We start from the raw sequence: 22,713 nt of genomic DNA on the forward strand, positions 1-22,713 counted from the left end.
TACTGAGACCATAGTATAAAACCCAGTTGAAGATTGATATTTGTTATACAACATCCAGTAAAACTAATCCAGTTTATAAATTTGTATTCTTTCATTTTTTTATTGATATGCATACCATACTAACATTGGTGATTAAGGATTTTCTGATACTGAATAATGGCAACTTAATCCTTTCTCCCTCTCCTGAAAATAAGAAATGACAAAATAAAATATTACTGCTGTGATTCATGTATTTAACAGCTAGTAAGTCACAACATATAGTGAACGATATCGGCATGCCTCTATCATGTCTATAGAATAATCTGACCATATTTTGCCATTTATTAAAGGAATGACTTATTGTTTTTCTGTCTATGAAGAAATAACATCAGAAATGTGGTGTACATTAATTATACATATGCCGGTCATTTAAAAGGGTGCACCATACTTTTTAAATTATTTGGAATAGACAGAAAAATATTACTGTAATTCCTTTTAATTTAATTCTATATTCCAATTTTCAGGAGTAAATCATGAAATTAACACTTTGATAACATCATGGTCATGTGACATAACTATGTCTATGAGCTTATAAACAAAAAAACTTTCAGCTAATCAACAGATATGTTTCATCCAAATAATTAATTATGTCATTCTTACAGTGATATAATAACATAAGCATTCTGACATAGAGAATGTATGTGAAAATATATGAATTTGATAGAGGTCTAGGTCTATAAACTATAATGCTTTTGCCTTCAAATGCTGATAGCAATTGGGACCAATTTAGAATGAAATTCAAAACAGTGTAGCTGTGGCCAATGATTGACACATTAAAATCATCCATTGACTGGGACAATTTACGTGAACGTTTGTCTGTAACGACCACCTACGATAGACATTTAAACTGTGGGGTCACCAAAGGTTTCTTAACGCCTTTAATTATAAAATAATTCGAAAAATTAATCAGGAATAACCTTTGTGTTTTGATTTATATAATTGATATAAATCAAAATATCGTGTTATTTCTGATTAATTTTTCGAATTACTTTATTTAGGTGTTGAGAACCTTTGGTGACCCCATAGTTTAAGTGTCTTTAAAAAGTACATAGTGAGCATTGGTCGTTACATACAAACGTTCACCTAAATTGTCCCAGTCAATGGATGATTTTAATGTGTCAATCAATGGCCACAGCTACACTGTTTTGAATTTCATTCTAAATAGGAATGAAACTTTTTATTTTAATGGTAACAACAACAATAAAATTGTATACCACAAAAGATTCTTTTTAATGAATTGCTTTGTTTAATTGTTTGACTCTGAGAAGAGACTCTTGTGTTCAGACTGTGTTTGCACTTTTATTTTACAACATGGAAGCAATACGGTTGATATAACTTGCTGTCTTTGAAATAGACCTTTGTTACACTCAAACATTTGTATCATTAATTAAAAGAGACATACTTCTTAGGCAAAGGTTGTGAAAATTTATCAAGTTTGATTTAATCATTGTTACTAAAGCCAATTATGGAAAGGTATTATATAGCCATGAAAGTGTTATAATTTTGTTTGTAATAATGTAACAGTATTAGTTATATATAAAATAAGGGACTTTCTCAAAGTTGACAATTACATTCATGACCTTAGTAGAAAGTGTTTATAGAGTTCTAAAATGTCTGTAAAAATAAATCAATTCTGTAATTAATGATCTTTATTACAGAATTATCTCCTTATTTAACCAACAGAACAAAATAATCTTCAATATAAGGCGCAGTATAGTTCAATTAAATACCTTAAGTGAACAATAGATTTGCTTTCATACATGTAAATAGCTTTTAGTGCTACCATGGCTCCAATATAAATATTTTGTCCCTAATCAAATTTCTAGACTGGTTATTCTATAATGGGGTTTATTATATTGATTGTTAATTTCTGTCGTGTACTTATGTACAAGCAATGATTCGTGAATAACTTAAATGTAATGACATAGGTCTTATGTTACATGTACCGAGTATAAACAGAAAACTTGATCCAAGGACATAAAAATTCATGTATATTCATAATCTTATGATCAAATATATTTCTTTATGTATTGATTTTTTAATACTTTTTACTTTTAATCAAAATTTTTAATGTACCATGGTCAGCAAAATCTATATTTTTACAGTTTATTTATTGTAAAGTAAAATTAATAATCACATTTTCAATTAAATTTAAGTGTTTCATACTCGTCATAAAACTTATATTACTAATGGTTATTAATTTCATATAAAAAATTATTTGTTAACAAAAGGTGCAAAATAAGGCCTGATGGGGATACTTACCAAGAAAACATTTACATGGTCTTATAAAAAAGTGAAATTATAGGTTTTTGTCTAAGGAATTCATTTTAATTATTAGTGCATACAACCCAGCTTAACTTTTTATATGTTAATAACCTCCATACAATATGAAGGTTGTGTTTGTACATGTATAACAATATTGCCAAATAAGCTTTCTTGCATACATTATAAACATACAATTTATACACAAATTCCCAAACAACACCCATGGTCTATGTATAACTGTATATATATTATAAAGATATGTATGCCAGAAATACAATGATTTAATGTTGATTCTATAGATTTACTTAGCAGTTAAATAGATGTAAAGAGATTTAAAGCTTAAGTTTTAATTTTTTTCAAAATTTTTCCATATTTTGATGAGGGTACTTATATGATGTTTAGAGAAGTCATACTTTTTGACGGACTTTTTCTGCAGGTTTAATGAGAGAAAATATTTAAAAACAACCCATTCAAGAGTGACTGTTTTGAATAACATAAATATGAAATAACGAAAATTGCATAAGTATTATTTTAATCTTATAAAACCTTGAAAATATAAAAAATAGATTGATTTAAAACTGTTATATAAAAAGGATTATAAAGAATTAAGTCAATCCTATTGTAAATTTCAAATGACATAATTTCAAAAGGTTTAAATGTTATAATCAGCTGTTTGTTTCACCTAGCTGATTTTTCTTATATAATTAATTAAACATTTTTACTTAATTCAACTGATTCAAAATAAAAAGTTATGGAGTGACCCTCAAACCTATCCATTTTTTGGTACAACGGGAACATGTTATTCTCAGGCATTTAACATTGAATCTTTCAAGGGAAACAAGCTTAAAACCCAGGGTTAAATAATTCATAACAATCTTTCTTTTGTTTCAAGTTTATGTGACCGTTAAGCTGTTACTTTATAACTGAAGATTGAATGTTGAAAATAGAATTTGATAGTCATAGTTAACTTCTATAATGTATAAGCATTGATTCAGTAAAGTTTTTTTCCATAAGAGTTTATCTTCTGTGTTTCTAACAACAGATACATGTATTTCAGAAACATTGAACCAATCCTATGTGTTATTAATTAATGATTCATTAATATGCATTGGGAGTGTTAAAAAATAACTTAGTAGCAAGGTATAAGGTATTATTATGGCCTAACAACATTATTTATAATAAATTAAGTATACAATTACAGATCTAGGATTTTGAAAAAACTTGTGTTCAAAAGGGACCACAGAAAATAAGGGTTATCTTGAAGTGCAAAATATGCCCCAAAAAATCTAATTTTGAGTCTTAAAGAGGACCACAAGTCACCTTCCTTCCTTCCTTCCTTCCTTCCTGGATCTGCACCTGCAAGTCTTTACAGAAAGCTTATTTGAATTTTTGTTTTCTACTGTTTATAAATCAGATTATGATATATAACTAAAATTTAAAAAAAGACTTGTCATGTTTTTGCAAAAAGAAAACCAATTATTATCCTCTTGTCATTTCAAAATCATGATCAGTTGACATAAAATAAAACTTTACAGATATATGTATTTTCTGAGTTCATAATTTACTGGTCATTCGACACAGTGTAAACATAAAACAGTTTTCTTCTTTCCTCATATATGCAAAGGGTCTTGACTGTGTCTTGAAAAAACTTTCACAATACTGTGGATTCATTATTATTCGTTGGATACCAATTTTCATGGATTTCGTGGGTACAGATTAACCACGAAATTAAATGTTCAACGAATATCAAGTTCTCTATGCACTTGTATGCAGATCTCGGTAAAACCACGAAATTAAATATCCACAAGTTTTTCCTTTATCCACGAAAATTGATATCCACGAAAATAAATGAATCTACAGTAGCTGAATAAAATTGACTCGTCAATGACTGGTATATTCATCCATGATAAAGTCATCATTTGTAAGCATTTGGCTGGAGCTTGACATTTAAGTTACAAAATTTAAACATTCTGTTGTACTTTGTTAGTTGTTCATAGTCTCCTTTTTAATGTTCAGGTGTTCCTGTAAACTAATAAACAACCATGAAAATACAGAAACTTGTGTATTTGACTTTTTATTTAAATGATATATATTTTTTTCAGTCGTGCCCACACAATAGTTGGTATTACATTTGTACAGAAATACATCAATGCTGCTGGAGAAGAGACAGCAAAGACTTCTATAGTTAACCTGGTAGATTTAGCTGGAAGGTAAGTAATAACTAAAGGGTAAATGGAAGGAGCAAAATAATAGTGGCATGATATATCAGCTTCTGGTTAAAGGGAATTCATTTAGAATATGACCGAAATTAAGGCATTGTTTTGACTGTTTAAAAATGTGGATTTTGCAATGATTGACCTTTTGAATTTTTCCTATTTGTGGATTATGTCCTGGGGGTAACATGGTATTGCAAACTTTACTTTATTCACCTCTTTGATCCAGACAAAAACCAGTAAGATTTTCCTTTCTTCTGTACGTAAATTAGTGCAAATGCTTAAAGACACAACTTTTTAAAAACTATTAGCTTAAAATCTATAAGATGCAGTTAACTTTTACAACATTACAACATTCAGTTAATTCTTATTAAGTTGGAAACTAATCAGGTCATCTTATGCAGGACAATTTCTCATTAGTAAATATTACCATTTAAAAGTTGCATGTACTGTCATTTTCGTAAGCTATATATATGACATTATACTTTTTATAGTGAGCGTGCTGAGAGTACAGGAGCAACAGGAGACAGACTAAAAGAGGGAGCAGCCATTAACCAGTCTCTATCATGTCTAGGAAATTGTATTGCTGCCTTAGCAGACAATGCAGGAGGAAAGAAAACAAGAGGTGAATTATTTTGCACATGAGGTCCATATTATCATTTGAGATGAGGATGTTTGAAGAAATATTCTCAAACATACAACCTATACAAATCTTAAACTTTGCAAGAAAACTGAGTACACAGTATGTTTTTCTGAATATTCAATTAAACTTGTAGAAACAATACTGTATTGAAATTTTGATGCCTTTGAACTTCCTGGCATCTTGTTTTAAATGGTTCTTATTCTTATTCTGAATAAATATATTTGTTATTTTGCATCAATCAATAATTATCCTAAAAAACATTGATGAAAATTTATCTATATTTTTTATTGTTACAGTGCCTTACAGAGATTCCGTCCTGACCAAACTACTAAAGAATGCCTTAGGAGGAAACAGCAAAACTATTATGGTAAGAGGAGATAACTCTCAATTGTCTCTATTAAAACCTATCAATTTAAAATTTATCTTTTTTATGAATTTAAAAATATTTTGATGCCCCCGCCGTTGCAGAGGGGGCATTAACTTTTCCCCTTGTCAGTCTGTACTTCGGTATTTTTGTACATCCCAAAATCAGTATTCGTTCTGAAACTTTATTTTGCTTCAACCAAATAATATGAAACTTATACACAATGCTCATTACCACAAAACACAGATCAAGAGTGAATTTCGGTCGTGTCACTTTCACTGTTCTAGAGTGATGCCCCTTTAGAAATGGAAAAAATTGCTGAATTTAACGTTTCGGTTCCCTTACTTTAGTTTGCTTCAACCAAATGTTAGAAAACTCATACACAATGCTCATTACCACAAAACACAGATCAAGTTTAAATTTGGTGGCGTCTTTGTTAGGATTCAAGAGTTATACCCTTTACAAAAAGGAAAAAAATGCTGAATTTTTCGTTTCCGTTCTCTAAATTTAGTTTGCTTCAACAAAATGTTTTGAAACTTATACACAATGCTTATTACAAAGAACAGATAAAGTTTGAATTTTGGTGGTGCCATTTTTACCCTTCTAGAGTTATTCCCCTTTACGAAAGAAAAAAATGCTTAATTTTTTTTCTTTCAGTTCTCTAAAGTTTGTCTCAATTCAATGTTATGAAATGTATTTATTTATCGTCATAAAGTATTTTGCTCAATTTTGAATATGCTGTTCTTTTTGTTTTATTAGATTGCTGCCCTTAGTCCAGCAGATATCAACTATGATGAAACACTGTCAACCTTACGTTATGGTATGTATTGGTAACTTTATACTTATAGAGAGCAAATTTAAGACCATTAAAATTTAATCTACACTTATTATTCTAACAAATAACTCATTCTTGCTAACCAAGTTTCAAATGAAGGTGTGGTTTTTTTTATATTCTTTATTTAAAATTTCCATTTAAACATGTATGACAAAAAGATTGATAGTTAGGTGTCATATTTTGAAGCTCAACTTCCTGTAACCTGGTACCAGGTATGTTTGATTATTGGAACAGTCTGTGTATTGAGTCACAAAATAACTTATTAAATTTCACTAAGAAAATGCATTTAATAGATATTAATATGCAATGTAGATCATCATTCATTACATAGTTTATAAACTTTTCTTGATAGCTGACAGAGCAAAGCAAATTAAAACCAAATCCTCAGTCAACGAGGATCCAACAGCACAACTGATTCGTGAGCTACAAGAAGAGAACGAGAGATTGAAGAAAGCAATAGAATCTGGAAATCTGACCATAATCACCGGAGAAGGTGAAGAGGATGATGACATGAGCGAAGAAGGTAAAGAAAATATATTATTCAATAAAACTATACAGGGGGTGCCCTGTCAAATACTGTAGACATGGTTTTCATTATAACACCATTAGTGCAATTAATTAGGTTGTAGGAAAAGAACAAAAATATAGTAATATGAAAACACTCTGGAGCATTGGAGCTTATTGAACTCCTAAAAATTTTAATGACAAAAAAGGTTTTTCCCCCTTAAAATGCTTTAAAAATAAAGGGGAGGGGAATGTCATATAGGCCTGCAATATTTATTAATGAAGTTGATAACAGTTAGTATTTGTATTGAAACAATGCCTCATTTTAAACCAATAGTTTGCACCTATTTGATAAAAACATTTTTACACAGCTATGATAAGTATTATCTTGCAATGATAATGTAAGTGCTCGGTTTCATTGAATTAAAATGATTCAAATCAAATTTATGTATTCAGTTTAAGAATGTTATATGTTCAGAACTTCAGCTAGGTTAGGTTCAGGCAAATTATTGTCAATGTAAGTCTATTGTCAATTTGATCAGTATCAAATCTCCTTTAAGTAGCGGGTATTTTTTTGTCTAATATAAAAAAAAAAATATATAGCATTTAAAAAGTTTTTAAATGTTATATTTTTTCAAGAGAACAGTTGCCATTTTTAATATATTTCTTTGTTCTACACAATATATATATTGTTACTTGTTTAGAGAGGGAAAAGATCAAACAAGAGTTAGATGAGGAATATAAGAGTATCTTAGACAAAAATCAAAAGGAGATGGAAGAAATGAAGAAAACATTTGAAGAAAGATTGAAGGAACAAGGAGCAGTAAGTTTTATGATGTTCTGTCAATTCATTTATTTTCTAAAATGGAAGAAAAATTCTATTTTAGTGGATACTTCAATTTGAGTTTTTAAAAAATTACAATAACAAACCTAAAGAAAATATAGGTTTTGTCAAACAATTGAATTTGTGGTTTACCAATACCCCTGATATTAACAACAAAAAATAGTACTTCACAAATTATGAATCAATTATAATGAATAAACAGTATTCAGTCTTTGAGAGGGAAAATTTGTTAAAAAGAAAGCAATTATGTTTTATAGCCTTCATTTGCAGCCGAGGTGTTCAGGAAATTGTAAGATTGACCATGGTGTGTAAAAACCAGAGACTCCAAAATATGTGTTTGCAGCTTTTCTGATAAGGATGGAGTATTGACTGTTTGATTGCTACTGTACATTCAGAAATAATTGCATGCATTTATTATTGCCAATTTGTCATGTTAATTCATATAAAACATTTCAAAATTCGAGTTTACAACTCGGTCACATTTTTCGCAATGAAAAAACCTCGCAATAATTTCTGAATTAACAGTATTCAGTATTGACTACCCCTGCCTAAATTATAAGGTTGACAGATGCTTCTTAAGTCCAAAATAAAGGGGATCTGTGTCCCATTGACACCAGCTGGTTTTCTATTTTTTTTCTAAATTTATCGGCACCACATACCAAATGTATATATAATGTTTTCCTTTGTTTACAGGGAGGTACCGATTTAGCTGATATCAAAGAGAAACAGAAGACAATCCCACATATCTACAACTTAAACATGGATCCTCAGTTAACAGGGCACATGTTTCACTTTCTGGATGCTCCATCTAAATCATTTGGTGCTGCTACAGAAGGAATTGATGTTACTATACATGGACCAAGGTATGGTACTAGTATTTATTATAGAACTAAGAAATCATTCTAAAATAGTGATTGGTATTTGTCTGGCCAACACTGCAATTGCATAATATAAGACATAGGGATGCTGATTGGATAGGGGCATTGATGTAAACTATTTGTATAATACTTTATTATTTGTAAGCTAGAAGACCTGGATACTTCATATTTTTTATTCAGATGCTTTGTATTTTGAGGTTTCCTTTAGCACGTGTTTGTTTTTTCATGTCCTCATTTTCATGCTTCAGCTACTTGATAATTTCACGTGATTTTTTTTAACTTTTCTGAACAACTATATTTGGTATATAGAAATATTACACAGTATGTAATGTGATAGAATTTACCTGACCATGACCTCATTTCATTGATCAGTAATCAACATCAAGTTTTCATGGTTAGGTCCTTTTCTCAAATGCTATAAACAATAGGTCATCAATATAATGTGTGTCCAATAATTGTACTTTTAAACGTCTGGTATTGTTTATTTGACCTTGGCCTCAGTGAATTTTAGAATAAGACATGTGTGACTGTTTTCAGATCTTTACATCCAATTAATTACATGTTTTATTCTACGTTTTTCAGTATATCTATGAAGCATGCAGTATTCACTGAGACAGATGGGAAATTCAGTATTGAACCTATGGAGGCAAATGTGCGTCTGCTTGTCAATGGAAAGGCAATAGGAACAAAAACACAACTTTCACATAATGATAGAATTATTTTTGGTACTACTAAATATTTTGTTTATGTTAACCCTAAAGAAAGAGACAGTTCTAAAGAACAATATAAAGAAATAACATTTGAGATGGCTCAAGAAGAACTTGCCAAAAAATCTGGATTTGATGTGGAAGGACAAAACAAATCTAGGGGTAAGTGTATAGTTATATGGTTTTTAAACCTTTGAAACACTTTAAAATTGAGAATGGAAATGGGGAATGTGTCAAAGATGACATGTGTCAAAGGTGACAACAACCCGACCATAGAGCAGACAACAGCAGAAGGTCACCAACAGGTCTTCAATGCAGCGAGAAATTCCCGCACCCGGAGGCGACCTTCAGCTGGCCCCTAAACAAATATATATACTAGTTCAGTGATAATGAACGCCATACTAAACTCCAAATTGTACACAAGAAACTAAAATTAAAAATAATACAAGACTTACAGAGGCCAGAGGCTCCTGACTTGGGACAGGTGCAAAAATGTGGTGGGGTTAAACATGTTTATTAGATCTCAACCCTCCCCCTACACCTCTAGCCGATGCAGAAAAGCAAACGCATAACAACACACACATTAAAATTCAGTTCAAGAGAAGTCCAAGTCTGATTTCAGGAGATGCAACCAAAGAAAATAAACAAAATGACAATAATATATAAATAACAATAGACTACTATCAGCCAACTGACATGCCAGCTCCAGACTTCAATTAAACTGATTGAAAGATTATGTCTTCATCATATGAATATCAGGCACAATCCTTCCCGTTAGGGGTTTAGTATCATACCTTCTAAAAATTTTAAAAAAAGACGTGGTGTGATTGCCAATGAGAAAACTCACAAGAGACCAAATGACACAGAAATTAACAACTATAGGTAACTGCATGACCTTCAACAATGAGCAATAGCCCATACCTCAAAGTCAGCGCGAAAAGCCTCCAAAAGGATAAATGTAAAACAATTCAAACATGAAAACTAATGGCCTAATTTATGTGCAAAAAAAATATGTAACACAGCAACTAACGACTACCATTGAATTACAGGCTCCTGACTTTTGTCAGGCACATACATAAAAAACATGTTAGCGGGATCCCAACCCTCCCCCTAACCTAGGACAGTGGTGCAACAGTACAAAATAAAAAGGAACTATAAAAATCAGTTGGATACAAATGGAAATTCATCTTACAAAAAACACAGAGTGGACATGGCCGCAGGGTTTCCGCTGGCGGTCGCCATTTTCGCAATTTGCGAAAAAATAATAATTGTGGCGATTAAAATTCATCATTGTCGAAAGAATTTGGCGAAAAAAATATATTTTACGATATATTTTCAGCCATCTTGTTTATTTACATTTTTTTCGGGTTGCTCGGATTTTATCGGATCAGACAAAATACTCGGAAATCACTTTGAACTCGTTTAGATTTTACAGATAATCAATAATCAGCTGATTGCATTTTGTGATATCGACAACAAAGGACTAATTATTAAAGGTGTTGATTGTATTGTTTAACAAAATGATATGGTTAAATGGCGTCAGACACATGTCACAACAAAATCATTTATTTAAAACTACTTTGCGACGCACGTGTTTGAAGCAAACTTTTGACGTCTCTCCTTCTTTTAATAATAGTCCAGAAAAGAAAACTGTTTTTGTGACGAAAAAAAAATTAAAAGCAAGAAAAATCGCCCGATTTAAAACTTTATCCTTTGACGTTGATATAGATAATTGATTTTAAGGAGTACTTTAAAGTTGTTTGTGTGACACGACATGTTTCAAGCATGTTTCTACGTCTCAAATTTTTCATTTACGATGGTTTAGACTTCCATGTTTAGACTAAAAGAAAACTGTCGTTATGAAGAAATCTTTGCAAAAGATTGGGAACAACCCCTCAAAAGGGAGTAACCCTTCAATGTATACCTACACCTTAAATGAGGGATCAATTCCAAGTGAAAAATAGTAAATGTTAAGTGTTTATTCATTACAAAGAAGACTCTAAGATAAGTTTGAGAGAATAATCATAGACAACGATGGGGCAAACTTATCTTATTAAGGGGGGGGGGAATAAACGAAAAATATATAATGTTACTTGGCGAAAAAATTAAAAAGTGGCGAAAAATATACTGTTTTGGCGAAAGAGGTGGCGAAAAAAATAATTGACCCAGGGGAAACCCTGCATGGCCGGGTACTTGAACATCCCAACATAAAAAGACGTTTAATACAAATCTGAGAGTACTCGTTAGTTGAAAACAACTAACTAAATATGTTTTAAAAGGATTGTGTACAAAGAGTTGATTGAACAAGAACAACTTTTTTCCTGTATAAGTTCTCCTACTTCCTGACATTTGATATGCTTTTGTTTAAATTACAGAGGATGTATTATTACAAGAGGACCTGTTAGAAATGTTACCAGCTGTAGAGGAAGCTAATGCCATCAGTGAAGAACTAGACAAGAAAAGAAGGTTTGAAATCATGATTGTCTCCCCTGAGGCCAGAGGTGAACTGTCAGGACGAACTGAGGTAAGAATCATAGAGAAGGAATGAATGAAACTTGATATTTCTTTCTGAGAAAAAAAAAATGTAAAAAAAAACTTTTGTTATGTAATTGGTTGAAAGTTCTAAAGTTTTAAAACTTGTGTTCAGAAATGTTGATTTGAGTATCAGATGTTCAATGTTGAATAAAAACTTTCCATAAGGCAAATAAAAGAGAACTGAGGTTTTTATCACTATCATTGAACAAACAATAAAAAAAAAACATTCAAAAAGGGACATCATTGTTTAAGCATTCAACAGTAGACATGTGCTCATCCTACGTATACTATAATATCATAACAATCATAGGATAAAAGTTTATAGTGCAAACACATAAGGGATATGAAGACTGAAATAATAAACAGAAATCAGTATCTGTCAGAGGTTACAATTTTGAAAAATCACAAGACTGTATCTTATATTTTCTTCTTTACAGGTAATGGTAAGAATGAAGGACTTAGAAACTAATCATGAATGGGTGTGGCCAAGACAGAAGTTCTTTAATAGGAAGTTTGTCATGCAGGAAATGTACAATGAATTCCAGGAAGGTGATCCATGGGAACTTCCAGCAGTAAGTTACTATTTTTTCATCTAGTTCTCATGTTACATAACTCAAGATACGGGTGCCATTTTAGTGCAAGGGGGTGTGGTGTGTCATGGACAAAGAACCTTGTTTTATACAAACATTGTTTCCCATCTAACTACCAGTACATTATTATTAAAATGTTGAATGAAAATTATGAAAATAAATCACCATGAAGTTGACTACATATAGATCACTGTGTAAAACAATATCTGTGAAGATCACTGTGTAAAACAATATCTGTGAAGATCACTGTGTAAAACAATATCTGTGAAGATCACTGTGTAAAACAATATCTGTGAAAACAAGTCGCTCTACAGTTTTTTTTTAATGCTGTTGATAAAATGTTCATAAAGGTTTCTTCCAGTTAGGGGTCACAAAATCTTCGATGCATGTAGTTATATTAAAAAGTAGACTTAATGCACTATACTGTGAAGTGATAAAAAACAAATGCTGTAAGATTAATGATTTAATTGACTTTATTTCAGGAGAAAGATCCATTCCTTGATGATCCTAATGCAGAATTTCACATTGGAAGTGTTAAAGTTTGGCTGCAATCTATAGCATATATGGTAAGATTTATATAAGAAATCATTGTGTTAGAAATTTATTTGGTCAAATAATATTTTTAGTTATATTGATATATTAAAAGTTCTTATTTATAATTAGAAAGTGAGATAAAAATTATATCAGAAAAGAATGGAGTTTCATTTTATGCTTGTATAATGGTTATTTTTAAGTATAATTGATTTTTTTTTTCAGATTGATACTAAAGAGCAATTAGAAGTGACAGATTTTAAAGGAAATGAAGTGGGTCTACTTAATGTAAGTTTTGAAAGTAATGTTTTTAAAAATAATATGTGTAATCCTGCTGTCCCCTATCATCTAAACTAAAACTTACAGCAGATACTGATCTTTTTGGTTTATAGATATATTTTATTTTTGCCCATTGAAGTTTGATATATAGTATTTTGTCAATCTCAAAAATGACATAGCATGGTAATAATTCTCATTACCTTATCTTCTACTAAGACAATGGTCCTCTTGTGAGGTCTTTTCTTAAGTTCATTTTCACCTTGTATTTGCTTATCATTGAATTATTTATACTTTTTTTTAACTACTTGCAATTTATTGATATTTAATTGCTGTTGTAACAAATTATATATTAACTTTGTAGGTACTTTATCTTTTGTTGATAATTTAGATTCATGGTGAACTTTGAATGATATTGTAAAATCATTAAGTTTAATATTCAATTTTGTAGCTTGAAGTTGTACCATGTGACAAGACAGGGAAGAAGGAGATAACAGAAGATGATGATGTCTTTATAGAGAGCCCAGATGAATTAGTAGGCAAAGAACTCAACTTTAATGTCAAACTTCTGGGATGTAAAGGACTCCCAAATAAATTTACAGTAAGTTAATATAATTTAATGTTGGTGTCAACATTGTCAGATCTTTTGTACTCTCACAAAATTCATTGAAAGTTTGAAATTAGATATTTTGCACAAAAATAAAACTTCTAGCCACAAGGCGCACTTGTATAAATTTTGTTTGACTTGGATATAAAAACGTCTATTGTAATGCAATTTTATAAGAATTTGATTTTAAGACTTTTTAGTCTGATAGTGATAGCTAAAACATTTTGATCTCTTAGGACTTGTTAGTACATCCGTACTAATATATTATCCTTATTGTCTGTGAATACATATACAGGTAGCTATTGTCACACTTAAAAAAAAAAGTGAAACCTCAAAAACACTGAACGCAAAGGAAAATTTGAAACAGAAAGTTCATAATCAATCGGCAAAATTGAAATCTCATACACATCAAAAGAATGGTTAACAACAGTCATATCTTTGACTTGGAACAGGCATTTTACAATGCAGAAAATGGTGGATTAAACCTGGTTTTATAGCTAGCTACACCTCTCACTTGTATGACAATCGCATAGAATTCCATTATATTGAAAACAGTATTAGTCATAAAAACAACAATAGTCTGGTTAGATGAAGTATTGTGTTACTTTTATTTTTAAGTTTTATTTTCAATCATATTTTTTTCAGGATATCTATGCCAGATATACATTTTATTTGGACAAGAAACTTATTGAGACAAAGAAGATTCCTAACACCATTAATCCAGATTGGAATTTCACACAGCTTCATGCTATACCAAAGTGTACTCAAGAGGTAAATATTGGTTATGTGATTTATTGTACATAAAACTGGAAGCTGATAAAACAAGGGAACTGGCATCTTTTTCAGCAAAAGTTAATTTATATAAAATTTTAGTCAAATGATAATGAATTTATTTTATTCTTGTGATCTCAGATACAAAATATCTTTTCTTTTTATGTTCTCTTTTTTCACTGACAAAATATGTAAGTCTATTTTCTCTATATATTTTTTACCTACCTAAAGATAAAATTTGGGAGCAGACCAACAATAAAATTTCATCAATGCAGAAATCTACCAATGCATGTCTTTATTTGCCATATTGTTTAAATTTAATATGTCGTTTATTTAAAATGTGGAATAAACACCATCTGCATTTGTGTATTTTAGTTCACCAAGTATGTCAGTGAGGGAGCAATCATGGTCCAAATCTGGGGCAAGTTTAAACCACCAAAAGAAAAGAAGAAAGTCAACACAAAAGATTCCATGATAAATGCTGGTCTTCAGAAAGCTGCTACACACAATGCTAATACCAATGTGAAGGTTTGTTTGTCATTTCTTCTGTCTTCTGTTAAATAACATTGCATGAATTTTATCAGGTTAAAATCTCTTTGCTGCAGCATTTGAGACATCTTTCCTGTTAACTGTTTGATGAAACATGTTAACAAAACAAATAAATGATTCTTTTTTTTTAAATTTCAATCATTTTAATATGTAGATATAAAAAGATGTGGTGTGAGTACCAATGATACAACTCTCCATCCAGGTCACAATTTGTAAAAGTAAACCATTAAAGGTCAAAGTGCAGTCTTCAACACAGTGCCTTAGCTGACATAGAATAGCAAGCTATAATGGGCCCCAAAAATTACTAGTGTAAACCATTCAAACAGGAAAACCAACAGTCTAATCTTTATAAAAAAAAAAATAAAGAAACACTTATGAACTTATGTGTACATTCAGGATATGCATTTTGCCATACAGTGTAATTGACATTTAAACAAAAAGTTAGAACATTGATATCATATTTTTGTTTAATACTAATATTTCTTCCTGTAAAAATGGACTGCTTGTTTAATGGGTTTTAATACTATGCTATATTTGTGACTTTTCAGAAATATGATGCAGACAAGATGAAATACATGATGGAAACAGCCATGTTAAGAAAGAGACAAGAAAAGATGGAAAAGAAACTGGTAATTTTATATTTTCTTACAAGAATAGTCTTTCGTGTGAACAAAATAGCAAATTTTGAACATTAGGGTTGTCACCAATTATCAATAATTATAGATTATAGCTTTTTACCTATGACGACATTGTAAATTTCATTGACAACGGCCAAGTGTACCTTTACTTTCTAGGAATAATTTTTAATATCACTTTCCTGTGCCAAGAAAGGATATTATCAGTCTTTAAGATAAAAGGAAAATTTTGTAAAATAGCTATAAGTTTCCATATCAAGTCTTTTTTCAAAATAAGTACTAAACTAGAATTATAATTTACCCTGATGCTTAGATTTGTTATAGACTTGATAGAAAATAATTAAACATATTGTTCTGCTTTTATATTTATAATAACTGTTTTGTCAGAATGTTGAGCACAATGTATACTTTGATATCTGCAATAAAAAAAAGTATAGCATAACATTGGTTTGTAAAGCAATTAAAAGAGTTGTTACCAATCGTGAATATGAAATAAGAATTAGGAAATAATTTGAATAGGTATGTAAAATACTTTTTCTATAAAAAATTTTTTTTTAATTTTACTGTTTCAGAATTGTACCACTAGAGGGTTTCAAAGGAAATAAAAATAAAATCCCCAAACCAGCCCAATTTTTCCTGAGGGTTTATAAAAATCTATGAATTAATTTTAGTTGGCCATATTGGAAATTTTATTGCTGAAAGCCTTTAAAAATATAAAAGAAATTTGTTAAAAAATATGATATTTTTCAGGTTTGGTTGAGAAAGATGCTTGATGTAGCTGCTGAGCACAAAAAGAAGAAGATTTCTACAAATATCATAAAAGGGGTATATGATGCAACAACAGCTGATTCAGCGGATAAATGTATAGCTATGATTCCGGGGGAGAAAGGTAAATATTGGTACGTGTTTCATCAAACATTGTAGAAAAAAGAAATCAATAACCTTTAAAGACTATTGTTCATTCAGTTTCTGTAACAAGTATATATTATCAGTCAAAACAATCATTAATATTTTTTTTTATTAATAACACAGGTGTTGATAAAACATGGAATTAACCAACTGATTTTTATTTTTCACTTTTGTTCACATTTATTTGACCTGAACAAATAAATGTGTATTAACCAAAATTTATAGGAAAAGAAAAACAAAATCTAGAGGAAATTCTTATTGTATCTAGAAATTATTCCATTAGTAATTTTCAATCAAACTACAGCTGAAAAGGTGTGACATTATTCAACAGAGTGTTCTATAAACTTGTTTTTGCGTTTATGCTCTTGTTTAGACTTGCGGAATAGCAATTTTTTTAATTCTTAGACATAGCTGGTTTTTACACAGCAATTTTAGGCATACATTTTTGAACCTACTGTTTAAACTGTCCTATGGGTTATTTAGTCATGTACATATCAAGGGCCATGATTTTTAAATTGTCAGAAATTAAAAGTATATACAAGCACTTTGAAAGGGGATTATGTAATATCAGATTTTTTATTACATTGGTTGCAATGAATTACATTGATTTACCAGTTAAATAAAAACCGATAATTTCACATGTGAAATAAACGTGGTAACACTGATAATTAACTCATGTGCTACACACATTCGTGGATTAATGTGTTGTTCGGTCACTCGTTCAGTATTTCTCTCTATTTGAATTCTTCGATTAGTTATTCTATAAATCTCCCCTGTATTTGACTGACTTTTTTTGGATACATTTCTACTTTAGATTCAGATTCAGATGGTAGCAGCAGTTCATCTAGCAGTGATAGCGAGTCTAGTCATTCATCAAGTGATGCACACAAAAAAAATGAAGATGGGGAAAAAAAGAAAAAGAAGAAGAAGAAGAAACGTAAGAAGGACAAAACAAATGATAAAGCAAAATCATCCTCTCCAAGAGAAAATTCCTCTCCAAAAGAAGATCACAAGAAAAAAGAAGAAAAATGGGAGAGAAAGAAATCTGCTCATGATACATCCAGACAAGAAAATAAAAAGCAGAAAATTGCTCCCAAGAACACAGCATCAACATGTGTTTTGCTCTAGACTTATCACTGTTATTTGAATATAACTTTTTGCTCAAATCCATGGGATAAAGATATGTGTGTATTTTATTAAAAGATTGTTTATTACATTATTATATGCTACACAGAGCTGCATGTTTGTCCTTGATTAGGATTTTAACCATAAGGTTTGGTTAAAATTCTATCCAAAGGCAAAATAAATAACGACATACAGACACGGTACTGAAAAGCCCTATTCATTTAAGTTTGACCATATAAAAGGGGAAAAGTAGGTTTGTTCTTACAATTGATAACATAAGGATAATAAATACACATATATTTTTATTTCAAAGTTATTTTTGTGTTGGTTATGCTTTATTGCCTTTACCATTTGGTTCTTTCTAAAGTTATGATGGTTACAAGAATGAAATAAATGTTTATTTGAAATTTAATTTGCTTATTATGCAAAACCTTTAACTTATTTTGTTTGCTATTTTGTGTATAAATACATAATTATTTATCAGTGTGGAAAAAACATATTCAAAAGTTGCATTCTATAACTTAAATTTCATCACCTGAATAGAATAGCCTGCTTATCATCATAATATTCTGTTCTATAAAGTATGTCATAAATTTTACTTTTGTTATATGCATAATTCTCTATTTTATTTTATTGTTAAATTTTCCGTTCTCATGACGAGTTTATATTACGGAAAGCATTCATTTTAAACGGGGGAAAAAATATACTTTTATTTACCAATCAGGACTAAAGACAGTATTACAATTTTTATTTCTTTTGTGGTAGTTCAGCTACCTATTTATTGTTGTATATGATTTGAAATAGCATTCAACAGAGAATTATATGAAGTGTTTCTGTTTGTAGAATTGCCTGACAAAATACTTTAGTTACAACAGCTAGGACAATATTTTACTGAACAACTTGTTTACCATAACTGTGTTTAGATACAACCAAATTCAGCTAAACAGTACTATAAGGACTGGCTAGATTCTGTTCAGAAGAAATTTATAATCTGTTGTTTATGACTGTTGGACTTTGATTAAAAAAAATGAGCATATGTACTCAATTTATTAAAATCAAACAACAAACTGAGATATTTGTACATGTCATAATATTTTAATTTAGGGATTGTTGACATAAGCATATCAAATGTATATATATATATGTTATCAAATGTGTTGAATTTTCTAGTTATTAATTGTACCTTATTTAGATATATCTTGTTTTAAGACTTCTAAAGATGGTTATGTATATTGATTTACAAGAAAGTTATGATATATATGGTTGCATAATTTATTCTGTTACATTTGTTTTATTTCTTTATTGATAAACAATTTACTTAAAGAAAAACCTTGATTTCAATGTCTGATTTCCAGTCTTAATAACTACATAACAATGGACTTGCCTGTAAGAATAGATATAAGTTATGACCTCAGCATTAATATAAAGGGAGGTAATAAGTAAGGGATATAATTATCATTATTTGCCAAAATGTCCAAGAAAGATACAAATAATTATATAAAACTTAAGAAGCAGTGACATCTTTTGCTAAGCTTTAATGTTGTCTTTTGTCTGTAAATGTTGTTGTAAAATCAAAGAATCCATGGATCAAACAAAACAAGTAAAGTAGAACCATATCCTGGCCTGTTAGAATTTGTTTGATTGTTGTTAGATTTCTGTGTATTCACCTTTGCAAATTGCATCAAATGTTTGAAATTTTAAAATAGTAAAATTTGAAACAATGGCTTACTTATTTGTCTATTATAAATTCTGGTTGAGTCGAAATCTATGGATTCTTTTATAGCTTTATAACATGAATATTACTTCATTTGAGTTATAAAGTTATTAAAAAAAATATATTCATGAAACTGTGCAATATCAAAATCATATTTTATGTAGATTTATTTTGTTGTTTATATATGTTTATGCAGAGAATAACTCTTGCATCTCTTGGTACAATTAGTGCTTAGGTTTCAATTACTTGTCACCTTAAAGCTTGATGCATTGTGTTATTTTATGTTTTATCAAAGAGCATAAATGATATAGATGCATCATTGCTGGTGTCAATATATTCATGATCTCATCTTTCCATTTATAGTTTAATGATTTGAATTGTGTTTGTTTGATTTTGTTCACTTTCCTTAAATTTCCCCTCACTGTTTTTTTGCATGCAGCCCATTTTAAAACCAAGTCTAATGAGTGAAGCTTTCCAAATATAAGTACTAATAAAGAATCATTATAATGTTTAATTCTATTTCAAGTAATTTTTGTTTTAGCTCTTATGCTTGTTGAAATTTGAAGGAAATGAAATTATTTTAACTTTTCTATCTTTTGCCCCCCCCCCCCCCTTCTCACTGAGAATTTTTGTGTATATGGTATAGGTAGCACTTGCTGATTATAACACTGGCTTGATTTGCTGTGGTAGCTAGTTTTATTAACAATTTAGATTGAACTACCCTTGTTCTATCCACAAACTATGGATTGTCTCCCTTGCGATAATTTTGGCGTTGTCATCTGTGTTTACAGCCTGTCAAAAAGCCAGTACCTGCTTTATCTGAAATCAGTCTAGAATTCTTAAATTCTTATACTAAAATTAGTTATGTGTTGTTTTGTCAATGTTGTGTGTAAAGTAATTAGCAATGCTTGTCAGCTGCTGCAAATCTGAACTTCTTATTTATTTAGAAATCTTACAATTTTAGTTTAAAATTCCAAAACATTTAAGTCCCATGACATGTCTTGCTTGCATGTTGATCCCTGATGATTGTGTTTGACATTGTGGATATAGTAAGGGTTTGGGTTTGTAGTGTATTAACATATTAGTGTGTTTAATGGAACATGTTCCAAATTTTTACACTGCCAAAATATTTATGTGACTTGTCGATGGACAAGCAAAGGCTTATCAAAGCAAGACTGTGATACAATTGTAAATAAAATAATCATTTTTTTGTCATAATCATCTTGACAAATGAAGGTTAATTTGGTATCCAAAGAAAATTGTGATATTTCTATGGAAACAATTTAACCTCAACTGTCAAGGTCATGTTCATTTGTTATTGGAATTATTGAAAATTGTTAATCAATTGATGAACTCCAGTTGGGCCACTTTTTACTTCAAATAGTTTATTTTGAAAAGCAAACAAAAATCAAATTCTACATGATATTGAAAGTGTGTGGCTTTAATACTTCTGTATGTGCATCTTTATCTTGTGTTATGTCTCGTCTGCAAGGAAAGTTGCAAAAGCTTAGCTTAGCTGCTGAACTAACTGTTTCTACTGGTGGCATCAACAATTGTTAATTATACACTGGCAAGACATTTCTCTGTATCAACAGTTTATTGTGCAGAAATCTCAAGTTTTGAATTTAGTTAAAATACAGAAAAGGCAGGGTATTTGAAAAAAACTGTCTTTAAGTTAAATTCGATTTCTGTCATAGTTGGCCCAAGTTTCCGTAATATTTATACTTTTTTGTGTAGAAGTAATAAGTGGCCTAACAAAATTTATGTTTTAAGTTTTGTTGAATAGAGATGAAATTCAACAAAATATTTGTTTTATAAGTATCTAATAATAATTATAAAGTTTATTATAAAAACAAAGAAAGGACAATAAACTAAGAAATAAGGTCAAGATAAGAAAAACAGTATATCCACATGTTGATTTTCTTAAAGTAATATTTTCTAATAATAAAATTATGATAAATTTGTCATCCATCAACGGATGGCATTGAAAAAACAATCTCCCCGAAAAAAATAAGAATATTTTGGGGTCATGTGATAAATAAGGCAAAAACGTTAAGGCTAAAACGTTACCAGTTATGTCAAGACTATTATTGATCCTTACAGGCAAGTTCATTTATAACGATATTTAGCTAAATTTTTAAACTATGTTAAGACTTCCAGCCAAAAAATGTATCTGTAGATTTTTTTTTAATTTAAATGTTACAATACTGATTATACCTATGAGTTGTTGAGATTTATGTTTAGACATTCCATCCAGTAATACCTCTTATGTCTTTAATGTTGTTTATGAATTATTTATTTTATACTTATTGTTATTAACTTGTTGTATTACTGCATAACATTATTTTTACAATGTTACAGAAGACCAATCAATGAAAAATGTGTTTTTTGAAGGAGAAAATAAAATTTCCCATTGAATGAACTCAACAGAGCACATTCCTTTCTGATTTATTCAAAGAAACAGTTCATTTGCAATTAGAAATAAATTGTCAGGTCAATACCAGTGAATTCTTGAAAAATGTCCCATTGATCTGATTTTTAAAAAAACATCATATTTTGTTGTGAGGAGAAAAGCTATTAAATTTTCTGCCTTTTCTTGGTTCGAATAACCAATTCAACCATGTTTAATATTAAAATAACTGTTTGGAAAATTATCTCCCTTTTATAGGAAGTTTATGGCATAATTTTCATTGTTGATCCGATTAGGTGGAAGGTTTCACATGACAAAACTTTTAAACAAATCATTTTATATTTGTGGTTTATTCAAATGTTTATTTGTTTTTAATCCAGAAATGTTAATTTGAATATTCTATATATCCTTGATGGATTTCAGAATATTCATATTGTTTGTTTTGACATAATGACTTGTATGATATTGTTGCTTTCCTTTACATTAATTTAAATGTAACACTGCAAACTTTTAGTTGACGATTATCTATTTTTGATTCACTGATTTGAATATAATATTCATTTAAGATACATTCCAGGTTTTGTGCTTATTCATTGGATTTAGCGTCATTTAAAAAAAAAAGTAATAAAAAAAGTCACAATCAAGCGTTCACTTTCTTGACAATTGAACTCTTTTAAGTTAAAACATTGTTCATAGATTTGTTTATTTTTTATATTATGTTTATGGTCAGAAATCATGCAGTTATATGTTTTATAGTCCCACCTATAAA

The 22,713-nt window shown here is 29.8% G+C and overlaps 1 protein-coding gene across 4 annotated transcripts in view; it reads left to right on the forward strand.

Annotated features, from left to right (window-relative positions):
- The window catches only part of LOC139512684 (kinesin-like protein KIF28P), a 28,382-nt gene extending 8,936 nt beyond the window's left edge, over positions 1–19,446 (forward strand). For 2 of the 4 annotated variants that reach the window (XM_071300484.1, XM_071300485.1), the window contains exons 7-24: positions 4,407–4,514; positions 5,012–5,142; positions 5,457–5,527; positions 6,284–6,344; positions 6,712–6,882; positions 7,568–7,686; positions 8,401–8,570; positions 9,168–9,454; positions 11,668–11,816; positions 12,265–12,399; positions 12,900–12,983; positions 13,174–13,236; positions 13,676–13,825; positions 14,477–14,602; positions 14,978–15,130; positions 15,700–15,780; positions 16,537–16,685; positions 17,510–19,446. In XM_071300484.1, the coding sequence (XP_071156585.1) occupies positions 4,407–4,514; positions 5,012–5,142; positions 5,457–5,527; positions 6,284–6,344; positions 6,712–6,882; positions 7,568–7,686; positions 8,401–8,570; positions 9,168–9,454; positions 11,668–11,816; positions 12,265–12,399; positions 12,900–12,983; positions 13,174–13,236; positions 13,676–13,825; positions 14,477–14,602; positions 14,978–15,130; positions 15,700–15,780; positions 16,537–16,685; position 17,510 (2,209 nt within the window). In that variant the 3' untranslated portion in view covers positions 17,511–19,446. The remainder of the gene's footprint in view (positions 1–4,406; positions 4,515–5,011; positions 5,143–5,456; positions 5,528–6,283; positions 6,345–6,711; positions 6,883–7,567; positions 7,687–8,400; positions 8,571–9,167; positions 9,455–11,667; positions 11,817–12,264; positions 12,400–12,899; positions 12,984–13,173; positions 13,237–13,675; positions 13,826–14,476; positions 14,603–14,977; positions 15,131–15,699; positions 15,781–16,536; positions 16,686–17,509) is intronic. The other 2 variants (XM_071300481.1, XM_071300483.1) reach the window with 1 other exon arrangement.
- Positions 19,447–22,713: the final 3,267 nt, after the last annotated feature.

This window comes from Mytilus edulis, chromosome 2, assembly GCF_963676685.1.
Source record: "Mytilus edulis chromosome 2, xbMytEdul2.2, whole genome shotgun sequence".
NCBI lineage: Eukaryota > Metazoa > Mollusca > Bivalvia > Mytilida > Mytilidae > Mytilus > Mytilus edulis.